The sequence below is a fragment of the Phoenix dactylifera genome, chromosome 13, assembly GCF_009389715.1.
Source record: "Phoenix dactylifera cultivar Barhee BC4 chromosome 13, palm_55x_up_171113_PBpolish2nd_filt_p, whole genome shotgun sequence".
Taxonomy (NCBI): Eukaryota; Viridiplantae; Streptophyta; class Magnoliopsida; order Arecales; family Arecaceae; genus Phoenix; species Phoenix dactylifera.
Window position 1 is genome coordinate 4253363 of NC_052404.1, and position 13537 is coordinate 4266899.

At 38.7% G+C, this 13537-nt stretch overlaps 1 protein-coding gene across 1 annotated transcript in view; it reads right to left on the reverse strand.

Moving 5' to 3' along the window:
* Positions 1-298: 298 nt before the first annotated feature.
* Positions 299-13537, reverse strand: part of LOC103701662 (probable NAD kinase 1) — a 53215-nt gene continuing 39976 nt past the window's right edge. Inside the window, exons 9-11 of the mRNA XM_008783811.4 lie at positions 11347-11425; positions 2513-2820; positions 299-1024 (exon numbers count right to left, since the gene is read on the reverse strand). Of these exons, the coding sequence (XP_008782033.2) occupies positions 716-1024; positions 2513-2820; positions 11347-11425 (696 nt within the window). The 3' untranslated portion in view covers positions 299-715. The remainder of the gene's footprint in view (positions 1025-2512; positions 2821-11346; positions 11426-13537) is intronic.

Consider the following 13537-nt stretch of genomic DNA (forward strand, 5'->3'; position numbering starts at 1 on the left):
CAGCTATTTTTCCCTCTAATGATTGCAAGATAAGTACCTGTAATGATTGCTTGAATAGTCCAGATATGAGAAAAATGTGAGGGTTACTTTTAGCCTCAAATAAGGGGATAAAACTATTTCATCCTCCCTCTGTAATAATATTTTTAACACCTCTGACAAGGGATAAAGGCCTTTGATCAGAACAGCAATAGTGTCCAAAAACTTATTCTATTTCGTAGGATAAACCTCAATAGCAGGACATTCGGACTTATCCCGCAAGTTGATGGAGATAGATATGCATTCACTTTATTGCCGTTGCTAGAGATAAGAGGACAATCACTTTGTTGCCAGACAAGTTATAGAAGTTCAGCAGTACCAAACACTGATCACCCTTATTTGATCCATTAAGGGTTATGTGTATTAATGAAATTAAGTTTCCATTATTAGCCCCCCTTCCACAAACCATTCTTTCCTTGAAAGAAGGAAAGAAATAAGTACAAATCTCGCTACTACCTTTACATGTATGGGGCCATTACAACTTGGATGGTATAACTCTTGCTTTCTATAAATGCAAACTCATTCTTTTGCATTAGATCTTTTTCATATAATTTCCGCAGAATGAGGTGGGAGAAGCGATTTCAAGTTACACACAGGGTGATTCTTGCTTAAGTTTAAGTAAAATTCTTCCAAATCACCAAACCTTGCTGGTGCCTCGAATCGACTAGAGCAGACAAAGCTATGAATCACGAGGGCCATCGAATGATTGACTCTTCCTCAAATTCCAATGAAGGCCTTCATGGATGCTGCGAAGGAAGTCGTTGGTGGAATCCACCTGACAAGCTGTAGGCACCGGCCAAGGTGCCATGCTACAGATGAGTGCATCACCAGCAGCTAACTGTTTCCTGTCCTTGCCATCAAAAGATGCCCACGCATGTCCTCTGCTGTTAAAAGGTACTTGCACCCGCAAAGTCACATACTCTGGTAATATCAGAGGCCTGAATGACAAAGAATGTGGGCAGATTGGTGTGAAGAGTATCCCAGGGACCTGCAATTCGAATATATCAGAAACAGCTTCCGTTGTCAAAACTATATTCTGACATTTCAGTATGAGTATGTTGTGTAAATACCAGTGGATATTACCTAGAATGTGAGTTTCCCTAGTGCTCTAATTTTTAATCAATGCGTTGGAGATTGGTGATATGATCACCAGTTGGTCATCCTTGCCGCCAATTGGTTGCAATTTTTTCTTTTTCTCAAAGCTTTTTAATTTAAGCAAGACACAATGAAGTGCATAAGTGAAAACTCAAAACCTGAAAGGGCGTCATTAAAGGGCTTGAAGCCTTCAGATCAATGGCTTTATCCATTTAAAACTAACGTTAGATCAAATTATGTGACAGAAATGGCCTCTCCTGTATGCCAGAATGACAGCATAAGAAATTTATTGCCATGTTCAGCAGGTACAAGTGTAAATGCTTCTTTCAAGGTGTTAAATCTTTTGTTCTTGACGGTAATTTATAGGAAGTATAATCGGCAAAAGAACTCCCAACTGATTCACAACAAAGTAAAAGCACATCATTTTAAGAGGAGGCAAAAATCAGGGATTCACACTCTCCTCCATGTCAAAAAATAAACTATGAGAAAGAAACAAGGTAATAAAGTCATAAACTTATCAAGATATACTTGTGAACAAATTAAAAGCTTCATTACCTTGGATAGGATATAATAAGATTTTTCTCAAAACAATAATGAATTCTGAATTTGATACAAGGATAAAATTCTGCTAGGAGTTCAATCATAATTCTCCTAAAACTGTTCTTAAAGAAAATGATTTTCTAAGGAATAATGGCCCAGCATTCTCAAGAATAATCTTAATTTACTTCAGTATTCAGACAACACATCTAGCAATGTGAATTTTTTTAGTTCATTTCAGAATAATTGTGACATCATTTCTGTGTTAAAAGAGGATTTTTATCTAATCTTACTGACAAGTAATTACATGATTACTTATTTTGCCTACGCTTAAGGTTTCAAATCCTGAAGGACGGGTGTCCTGGTTTCTTTCCTTCTTCTTTCCTTTCTTTTTCTTCTACCTTCCTTTCTTTCCTTTTCTATTTCTTGTTCTTATCCTTTCCTTTCTTTTTTCCTTTTTCCTCTTCTTTCTCTTTCCTTTCTTCCTTCTTTCCTTCCTTTTTTTTTCCCTTCTCCCTTCCTTTTTTTCATTTAACTTGTTCTTCTTTCCTTTCACTTTTTCCTTTTCTTCATCTTTCCTTCCTTTCTTTCCTACCTCTTTCTACTTTTCTCTTCGCATGGATGGATCTTGGAGCCCCGGTCCCATTTTCTCATAAGAACGGAATGTGATGGCCGGGATGCCCCCCGTCCCGCCAGAACATAAAACCTTGATATGCGTAGTTATGAACCCAAATCAAATGAGATTAGATTTTCTAACTTCGAACCTTCTAAAAGATATATTTATTTTAGAAGACAAGTGTTTGAAGCACAAGTTTAAAGGGTAAAGATGAAGGTCAAAATATACCTGTGGATGGACCATTGATCCTCCAGCTGCTAGAGAGTACGCTGTGCTTCCAGATGTTGTCGATAAAATTAATCCATCCCCTTGCACGAGTGTAACAAAGGAGCTGTCACAATAGCATTCTAGATAAGTAAGGTAGGATGATATCCCACGGTCAATTGTAACTTCATTTAGGACTAGGATGGGCTCCTCAGTCTCCAGTTCATCCTTGGCTGCTTCTCGGATAACCTGGCATTGTAATCGGTGGCGCAATGTGATGCTAATTGGTCCCTTCAAAATTGTATCCAAACAATCCCGATAATGTTCGCTTTCTTGGTTATGTTAAAGATCACCAGAAAACTGTAATATATATAAGATATAGACCTTTAAAAAATAAGTAGAATATCCTTTTAGAAAGAAATTAACATGCATATGCATAGTAATGTGGCTAAATTTCTAAGAGGATAAGGTATATCTTTCATCTTTTGTCATTTGGATTTAAGATCTAATAAACATAAACCTACAGAAAAAACAATTTGAACTTTCTGTAAGCATTATTTAAATACACCTTGTCTTCATATAATCATCATAATAAATATGCAATCTAATGAACATGAACCAAAGCATCTGTTGCAACAGGAAGGGAGATATTATGGATAGTGTAAAATAAGCATGGTAAACAAGATGGATCAATCATAAATCTGATCTGTTAATAAAGTTTACTACTTGTTTGCTAAGAACTTAGGATGGTAGAATTGTCCTTGAATCATGCTCTAGGTTTTATTACATCTTTGTCTAGACTCTCTTGTACTTTAGAGGAACCTTATAGGGTTTCCCATGATTGGATAAGCTTGAACTCTGTATCCTACTTGCCAACAAGTTCTAAGTTCTCTCCATAACTGAAAAAGCACCTCAAGTATATGCGGGAAATATTCAGTGTTCTTTTTAATATTTTTTTTGAAAAATAGGACACTAAGCATGGTATGCTGAACCGGCCCATACCGGCCGGTTCAGCACGTACCAAACTGGTCCGATTCAAGCGTGAAAAATGGTTTTGGCCCCTTTGGGCCGAAACCGACCGGTTTCCGTTACGAACCGGACCGGTTCGCATCGATACGCAAATTTCTCGTCACAATGCCGCATGCTGTGGCCTTTTTGACCACAGCGCGAGGCACTATGGCCCAAAGTGGCCGATAGGCCACAACGCTGTCCCATCAACGCGGCGACCGTTCAGCTTTCCTGTCCCATCAACACACGGTTATACAAGAGAAGGCGGAACGAAAGAAAAAAAATCCAGCAGAGGCCGCATGAAAAAAATTGAGGAGGTGAGAGAGCATTGTTCTCCTTCCAAAAAAAATTCAGCAAAGGCTAATTAAGGTGTGGTTTCTTTCTCCTATCTTTTTTCTTTAATTTTTTTTAAGGTGCTTAGAAAAAATAGCTCAAAAATTGCAAAAAAGAAGAAGATCATGCCCAATTTTTTGATCTAAGCTTAATTTTTTTATATGTTGTAGATCTATGAATGATGTGCATGGTGACATAAATATTTTTTTCGAAATATATATAATTTATATTAATTAAAAAAATATAAAAATGATTAAAAAATAATTTTTTATAAAAAGAAAAAATGAAAAAGTTTTGAAAAAAATAGTAGTATGTTCTACATAATTCAGAAATCATTTTGGAGGCAAAAATATTTTTTTTCTGAATTTACAATAATTAAAAATATAAAACATTAACAAATAAATTTAAAAATTAAAAAAAATTATTGTCCTCATGGGAATGGAGCCATCAAGAAAAACTAAATCCCCGCAGCGTGATATTGGCTAGAACTATGGATGAATGCTCGAGGGCCGACACCAATTTCAGTGCAAACATTGCCACAAATGCTTCAAGGGGGGAGGGGCAACTAGGTTGAAGCAGCACTTAGCCGGTAATTCCAGTGAGGTAGCTACGTGCCCCAAATGCCCACTGAAAATTCGTCTGCTGATGAGGAAGAGCCTCGCTGACGTCAAAGAAGCCAAGAAGAGGGCTGCCAAGAAGCGACAAAAGTGGAACGCCAAGTAGTTGACTTGATTTGCCTCCTGACTATACTTATGATCCGGATATCTACAAGCGCCATCGTCACTCATCCCGATATTAGATATTCGAGAGTGCTTTAAATGTATGTAATTGATTGTATCTTAATTTGAAGATATTTATGTTCTTCATTTAATGATTTGTATCATTTGAAAGTAATAAGATGCATCATCTAGCTTAAACCTTAAACTTAAACATAAAAACATCAAAAAACATGAAAAAAAAAACAAGAAAACAACAAATTTGACTTAATTTCATAGAAAGAGATCCAAAAGAGAGAGAACCGGTAAAAAAAACGACGTCGTAGCCGAAACCTGGCCGAACCAGCTGAACTGGTTCGGTACCGGTTCAAACCGGTATCGAACCGGTCTGGGTCGCCACCGGTATGCTAACTGGTACCGGTTCGACATATCTTGACACTAAGTATTAAGCACATATCCAAGAAGGATCCAAGGAGTATCAATATCCGATGCGCATCACATACGAAAACGGCATGTGATTTGAAGTATACGTGCTTCCTAGGCTTCAATAGTGATCAGAATATGAACTGTATGTTTTCAAACTTATCCGGATTGTCTTTGACAATTTAACATGCATAGAGGGTTCATACAAGTAAAATGAGGCATGCAAAAACTTGCATAGTGATGTTCACTTATCACTATCTTCTCCATGACATAGGATCATGTTTTCCAACAAAATATTTTGAGATGGGAGACATGGCAAGGATTAACGCATCATCTGTACCAAGTTACCAACACAGACTGCTTGGTACCTACCATATCTGTTGGGGACCAGCACACAACACCTTGGACGGATTTGCATATGAATTGACCACATCCTAACCCATATCACCATCTGTACCAGCACATACTGCTTGGTACCTTCCCCACATCGCCCCATCCCACTTAGTATGCCTTTTTCCCTGCATTTGATCGGACCACATACCAACCATACCAACCATGCCAAAACCCAAACAGCCCCATACTGTGATATGTACCATGCTAACTGGTGACTAGTATGGATCCATACATTGATTTTTATATCCTTTGACAAGAACAATATATGGGAAATGAATGCCCAATCATATCAAGAACGAGGGAAAAAACCTCCAGGGAAGTTGGGCATTTTAAACTATGGAGTATGGACATTGGTTTAAAGAGAACAAATATGTCAAGAGGATAGGTATGTATATGTGGGCAATCCCTAATCCTAGCTTCAAGAACAACCTTGAAAAAAAAGAGATTTTTATGCTTACCAAGATTGTGATAAGCTGAATCATGAATCGCTATACTACCCTGAACCATCCGGTACAAGGCATACCATACCGTACTAGGTTGGAATTGGTACAAAACTCATATTCGGGTCTGTGTAGCCCTCGCACCACCCATACCATTCCGTATCGAGGTGCATACCGACTTGGACCAAAGTGTATCGAGGTAAAAAGTAAGAAACATAGTTCGAGAGCCATTTCGATATGGGCACATACCATACCATATCGACCGACCCTTACCATACCAAATCGGTAACATATTGATACGGTATCCATACTGAGATTGTGGACATTAGTTTGAATGGTATTATGCTTCACTTAAATTCTTAAGCAGCAATATTCTTTACCCACCTCCAAGTCTATTGTTCTTCTTGATTTTCTTGCCATAACTAGTGTTGCAGGAACATGGATCCGAGAATCATATTTTGTGTCTGATGTAGCAAGAGAGAAAAAGGAGATATGGAGATACTTAGGATAAATAATAATTTAGCTAAATTGTGTATATATTTATATATTTAATATTCTTTGCTTAAACAATAAAAATAAATATTAAGAAGAATAGAAGATATTGTTAGTTAAGGCCTTTCAATTTACATATTTTCTCATTCAAACTTCTCAATTAACCTAAGAAATATAAGAAAAAATAATATTTTTCAAAGTTATTACAACACCAACATCCTTAGTCGACCACTAAAAACAAAGAATATTTACTTCTAAAATGAAAATGGAAGGTCAAACTCATTGTTGGAAAAGCTCAACTCCCCACCAATCCTTAAAAGTGGCAATTATAGAACTTCACAATATCCAAGTGTCTAATAGATAGCGACATGGATTTTTTGGAGTCATATATGAGTGTCTAGGTAATATAGGCCTCATCTACATCATAGAGCTGTTTACTACACTTAGCGCTAGAAAAATGCTCCCCCCTACAGTCCACCATAATCTATTTTCCTTTTGAATGTAATCTAGATATAGTTATAGAACTTGTCTCAAATAACTATTGATCACAATATTATCCTCAATATTTTAGTTTGGTTTTTTCTTACCTTCCCATGTTTTATTGCGCAGACTAAGCCTTTGACTCAAGGACTGCCGAATCGGGCCGAACCACCCAGTTCAGACAATACTGAGCCGAACCGGTGCGAAACGGGGTCGGTTCGCCATTTCAAATCGGTTCCGCCCCCTACGAACCGGAACCGGTCCTTTTCAGACCGGAATAGGCCGGTTTGATGCCGAATCGGTGCGAACCGGTCGGTTCGCACCGAGTCATCCCGATTTCGAACCGGGTTGACTATGGGCACAGTGGCATTATTGCGGCCACTGTGGCAGGCGTTAGGAATGCCTTCTCAGGCCTTCTCAACGGAATTTGATACAGGCTCCACCACTTCCTCTTTCCAAAAAATCCACAAACAACACCAATTTAGGCTATCAGAAGGAAAAGCCAAGGCTAAATAAGGTGTGCTTTCTCTTTCCTATCTCCTTTCTTTCTTCTTTTTTGGGGGAGGGGAGCTTAAAAAAATAGCTCAAAAATTATAAAATAAGAGAAGATCATGCCAAAATTTTCGATTTGGGCTCGATTTTTTTTATATATTATAGATCTATGGACGATGTACGTGTTAACATAAAAAAATTTTAATTTTTGGATTATATATAATCAAATGCATTTTTTGAGGTAAAAAGATTGTCGTAGTATTAATATTTTTTTTATTTTAAATAATTGATCAACTAGTGCACTTGATAAACCTGTAGGAATTGAGCTATCAAGGAAAAAAGACCCAAAAAGTGATATTGGCTAGGAGCAAGGGCAAATGCTCTCAGGTTGGCACCATTGGCAGTGCAACTAGTGCAACACAAAGTTCAAGGAAGAAGGGATAACCATGTTGAAGCAGCACTTAGTTGGGGGTTACTCCGACGTATCTATATGCCGGACATGCCCACAAAAGCTTCAACAGTTGATGAAGAAGGAGAGGGTTGCCAAGAAGGAAGAGGTGGACTGCCAAGCGGCAGAGACACCTTCCTATCACTCCAGGGAGTCAGAGGAGGCATCCACTCTAGATGACGAGGAGGCACAGATCCAGGCTGCCATGCGGCAAATCTGCATGATCAGTGGCAGTAAGATGAGGTGGATAGGCATAGAGTTCGATTTGGGCCCTCGTATTACGAGTTGGGTTCTGATTCTGTGAGCAAAAGGGCAGATCCAGAGTTCAAGAGAATTTTCTCAGTCAGGAAGGCTGTCAGCAGAGGCGATGGCCGGATTGTATCTATCTGAGAGCTTTTAGTAGCAAAAGAAGTCATCTAGAGAGATTCCACCAAGAGCAACAATCCATGATTTAGATCCACATGCTTGTTCCAGCGGAGATTTGAAGCAGCAGAGAGTTGACTCAATGCCAAAGAAGGATAAGAAGAAGGATATATGGCAAGCTATTGGATCCTGATTCTACTTTAGCTACATTCCAGCGAATATGGTAGATAATACATACTACAAGTCTGCCATTTCTGCCATATAGGTTGCTAGTCCTTTGTAGATCCTCCAAGCCCGAAGGACATCTATGATGAGTTTCTTGACAGTAATAAGGAGCTAGAAAAATGAATTGCCTCCTACAAGAGCAAGTGGCCCACCTATGGACTGAGTGTGATGTGTGATGGTTGGACCAGTCCTACCAGGCGGAGCATCATCAACTTTCTAACATACTGTGATACGAAAATTTTCTTCCACAAGTCGGTTGATGCTTCTGATCATGTGCACGACGTCGCGTACATCCTCAAACTTATGAAGGAGATGATTGATCAGGTAGCAGAGAAAAATATCGTATAGGTCATCATTGATAATGGACCACAATATAAGTCCGTCGGAGAGATCTTGATGGAGCGTCGGCCACATATTTTTTGGACCTCATGTGTTGCACATTGTATCGACCTTATGTTGATAGACATTGCGAAAATTCGTAGGGTGCAATAGATAGTGGAGACAATCCAAACCATCACCAGGTATATTTATAACTATACCCGGATCCTTTCACTAATGATGAGGTATGCATGAGAGATTTTGAGACCAGGAGTCATACGGTTTGTTACCAACTATGTTGCACTTAATAGTCTTCTTGAGAAGAAATCAGTCTTACGTCATATGTTTATCAGTCTCGAGTGGCAAAAAATAGATATGCCCAGCATGACACAGGGAGCAGTATCGAAAACTTGATGACGAGGCAGACATTCTGGTAGCGAGCCACTGCGATAGTGAAGGCTATCAAACCATTGTATGAAGTACTTCAGGCCGTGGATAACGAGAAGTATCCCCAGATGGGCTTTCTGTATCACATGATGGAGAGACCAAAGACTTAGATCATGAAGGCAGATCCAGCCCAGACACGAAAGTACATCGGCGTCATTGAGCGGCGGTGGGGCTACCAAATGGGTAGAAACTTACATCTAGCATGTAAGCAAGAATATTGAAAATTAGACTGTTGTATTTGTATAGTTTTACTAAAATGGTCTCCTCCATGTGCAGCATACTACATGGACCCTCGCTTCTAGTAACTGAAATTGGTATGGATGACGAACTTCTGGCCGCTCTGCGTAATATCATTTATAAGATGGAACCTGATCCAGAAGTCGCGGCCCTATATCTAGAAGAGATAACTTAAGTGACATGTGTAAGCAAACTTGTTATTGGTATCTTCTATTATTAACATAGTACATCACGGTTCTTTTTCACAGACTAAATTATTTAGAGAGGGCAGCGACAACTTTGGAGTCTCGACAGCTGTCGTAAATAAAAAAAGTATGAATGCAAGCATATTACACATCAGGAGGATATATACCTAGCGATAGATGGTTACTAATATGGTATTAGTTTATATTTATTTTTCTTCTATATTTTTGTGTTGAATGGTGGATGTATTTTGGACTGTCCGCGAAAAATTTTAAGCAACTAGTTATTCGGATCCTCTTCCAGAAAGTCTCCTCGAGTGTCTGTGAGCGCAACTGGTCCACCTTCACCCTCATCCACAGCAAACAGAGGAACCGTTTGACATAGAAGCGCCTCAACGACTTTATATATGTTCACTAAAACCTGAGGTTCGGACAAAGGTGCATTCATAAGGATGTGGAGGTCAAGTATACAGATCCGATCCATAGTGCTTTCGTTAATGATGAGGATGATCCTATGATCGGATGGCTTGTGGGCCAACAGTAGGAGCCGAAGTTTGACGAGCTAGGATCGCCTCCACGACTGACCAACTTCATAGCCAGCGAGACTAGGGTTACAAAAAAAGCAACACTTCTCAAAATCTTAAAAGGTGCTGAGTTGGAATCCCATTCTAAGGATTCTTATGGTTATAAAGAATCCAGCTACAAGAGAACCAGAATTGGAGAGCTCTCCCACTTTTTTCATCTGACTTTGGTTTTAAGGATGGTGGTTTTAAGAACAAGCGGTTACCCTTCTCCGACCCTTACTGCCCAACTGGAGAGCGGACGGCTAATCCGTTCCATTTATTGAACGGGGTCTATGGTCGATTAGTGACCCTTGGATATCAAAGGTATCCTTAGGGTGATCTCGTAGTTCCTACAGGATGGAGACAATGTGGTCGGTCCATGGATTTTCCTTTCTTTTGCCACATTTCGCTCAAAGGGTTGAAGAATGATAGTGCAGCAAGCTATTCGCAAGGGCCAACTTGAACCTCTTCCCCAGGGATCCTAGATGAGGGAACCTTAAGAGACACCGATTCCAACTATCGTCCATATACGATCCATACTAGATCTGACTAACTGCCCATCCTAACTCCTCTACATTCTTGATAGCCCATCTTTTCGTCTTAGTATAGTCTTTTAGTGGCATGTATTGAAGAAAGCTTTTCGAACAGTACCTACATTCAATAGGAGTGTGCATGTGCACGTGAGACATGCATGGACAAATGTCTGCACTATAGCAATTGGTCAGAAAATTAATAACCTCAAGAACTTTCGATGTTCCTATGAAGGCTGCTAATTGACAATTTATTAACATCATTGTGGCATGGAAAGCAATGATTGATCATGATATCTATATGTGCAAGAAGAGGGTAATGCACGGTGTGTAGGAGCCCTTTTTCCTCGTCATATGGATTTACAACTCCTCTTTGAGTAATGGTTGTGACATGTTTGATATATCATTTCAACTATAATTGACAAACACCTCAATTGAAAGCATAAGACCATAAATAACGATGCATGCAATATTTCGAGAAGAAACCTATCCATGACAAATTTTAGCAATAACTGTTGCAAAGTCAAACCAGAATAACTAACAAGACAAACTTGCTTTGGATATACAAACACACTTGGAAGAGACATACAGTTATAAGACAAATAGAATCAAAGAACCAGAATATTAGAACATAGAAACATGATAATAAATTAAATTGATGCATTTAGAAATGGAAAAATAGCAATCATTACTCAAATGGTACAGAAGATTAAATGATGAAATTCAGAGTCAAAATAACAGAAATAAGAAAGAATAATAAGCGGATACGGAAAGGGGTCATAAAGCCCAATGATCCTAGGGAAAATGGCACAACAGGAGGAACTGGTCCTTTAAACAATGATGCTGCCTGCATAAAGAAATTAAATTAAAACTCCAATCCAAAGATTCAATATCGAAGCAACTTCAAATGGTAATAGTTGGTTAATTAAGTCAAGTAGTCAACTGATGCAAATCTTTGTAATTAAAGATATTAACACTTCTAGAACTAATAGTCAATCTGCAAAAATAAAACTAGATTAGATAGAATGGGGAAAATATAGAATACTACTGGGTCTGGTTCTTTAAATGAAATACATAGATACTTCTTAGGGAAATGCAGGTAGTAGTGGTATAGCAACCTTATTTAACTTCTGAACCTTGATTGCAACAGACTGAAGACTCCGTACTTGGAAGTAATAAAGCTTATTTTTAATTAAGTGACTGACATGGGGTTAACAAACGTCATCAGTTGTGTCATGATATAAGTCCAAAGAAGGCAATCAGCTAAAACAATAAAAGCACTGTCAAGGAATGCAATTATCAAAGATAGATATCTAAATTTATTAAAATTAGTTGAGGGTGTCAACCGGTAAAGTCGGTGAAGTCTCTTGAGTTGATACAAGATATCTAGGCTCAATCCTGCCCTCCCAGATTTTGGCCATGCTTCCACCCTAGTTCCCAATACATACACATATATTTGCTTCACAAGTTAGCAAAACAAGGCTTTGCTACAAATATGTGAACCCTTTTGCAAATAACTACCAGCAAGAAATGGAGTATTAATTAGAACTTAGGAGTATATTATTAATGTAAACAGAGCTGCAAGCTACAGCAGAGACGACAATAAACACCAGACTACATACATGAAAAGTGAGCCTTGAGCAATAAGGAGCATTGTGATAAACAGATTTGATCTTTAATATGCAGCTATTCAGACTGCTTTAGAACATTATTTTGTACAAAATTATGTTCACCCTAGCTTGCAAGTCTGACACACCACCTCAGAGCTTTAATTCCTAAAACTAATCAGGAGGCACAAATGGCGTTGTCCACTCTTTTCTTTCCTAATACCCTTGACCATCTATTGCTTTAAATCCACCTCAAGAAGGAAGCAACCGCCCATTTTTTTAACCTAAGAGCACCTTACAAGCTTTACGTGCACAAACAGAAAGGCCAGGAAGCAGGAATATCCTGTCAACTTGACACATCCAGAGGTTGGAACAAACAGAGTCAACAGACAATCACCAAGATATGGGAATCGTTAAAAGTATTCCTAAAATAAAAGAACCAAAAAAAACTTTCAAGTTTCAGGCAGGGAATATATAGCAAAAAAGGGGTGACCAATTCATGACATAATTTGTGTTTGAAAATAAAACTGAGTATACAACTATCACCATTACCCATGACCTAAATATAACTACACCAGTTGATTATAACCACGGTAATCAAACTTTGTCCCTACTATTCGAGTGAGCTGTATTTATCATTTTTGCCAATCATAAGTTTAGGTCTTCCCCTCATATTTCCAGATCCTTCAACATAGACCCAAGCACTACCTTATGACAAGAATGTATTAAAATTATCATTTCACAAGCTCATCATTACCATCTTAATTGATTTTCCATTATGTTTTTATTGATTAGTGCAATTCCAACTGCTCCAATAATCTTGCTCCACTTTCTTTCCTTGTTTTACCAAGCACCTCTCTCAACATGCTCTTCTCTACCATGCACCTTTTGTTCATTTAGGCCTCTCTTGTTGGCCTACATTCTGCATCATTTAAAGTTGTATTTCTCATCATGTTTTACAGGAGTTTCCTTCAAGGAACCAGGGGCATGTGTTAACTACACTAACACAATAGAATCATCTCTTCAGTCTCCACTTTAGCGAGCTCTAATTCTACTATTGTCTTCATCTATGGCTGTGGCATTAGCCACAGATCGAACTGGACTCGGTGTTGATTTGCACCGAGTGCTGGCCAAATCGGACGAAACCAGCCCGGTTCCGTTCGGTTCAGTCTTGTACCGGCCGGTTCAGGCCCCTAGGGCCGGAACTGTTTTCTGTGGCCGAACCAATCTGCTCAGAGACCGGATCAGTTCGGTACGGGCTAAACTGGCCGGTACAGGCCGATTCAGCATTCTTTGCTTCATTATATTATGAAATAAATCATGCTATGTCATCTCTTGGCCATCAAATTCAA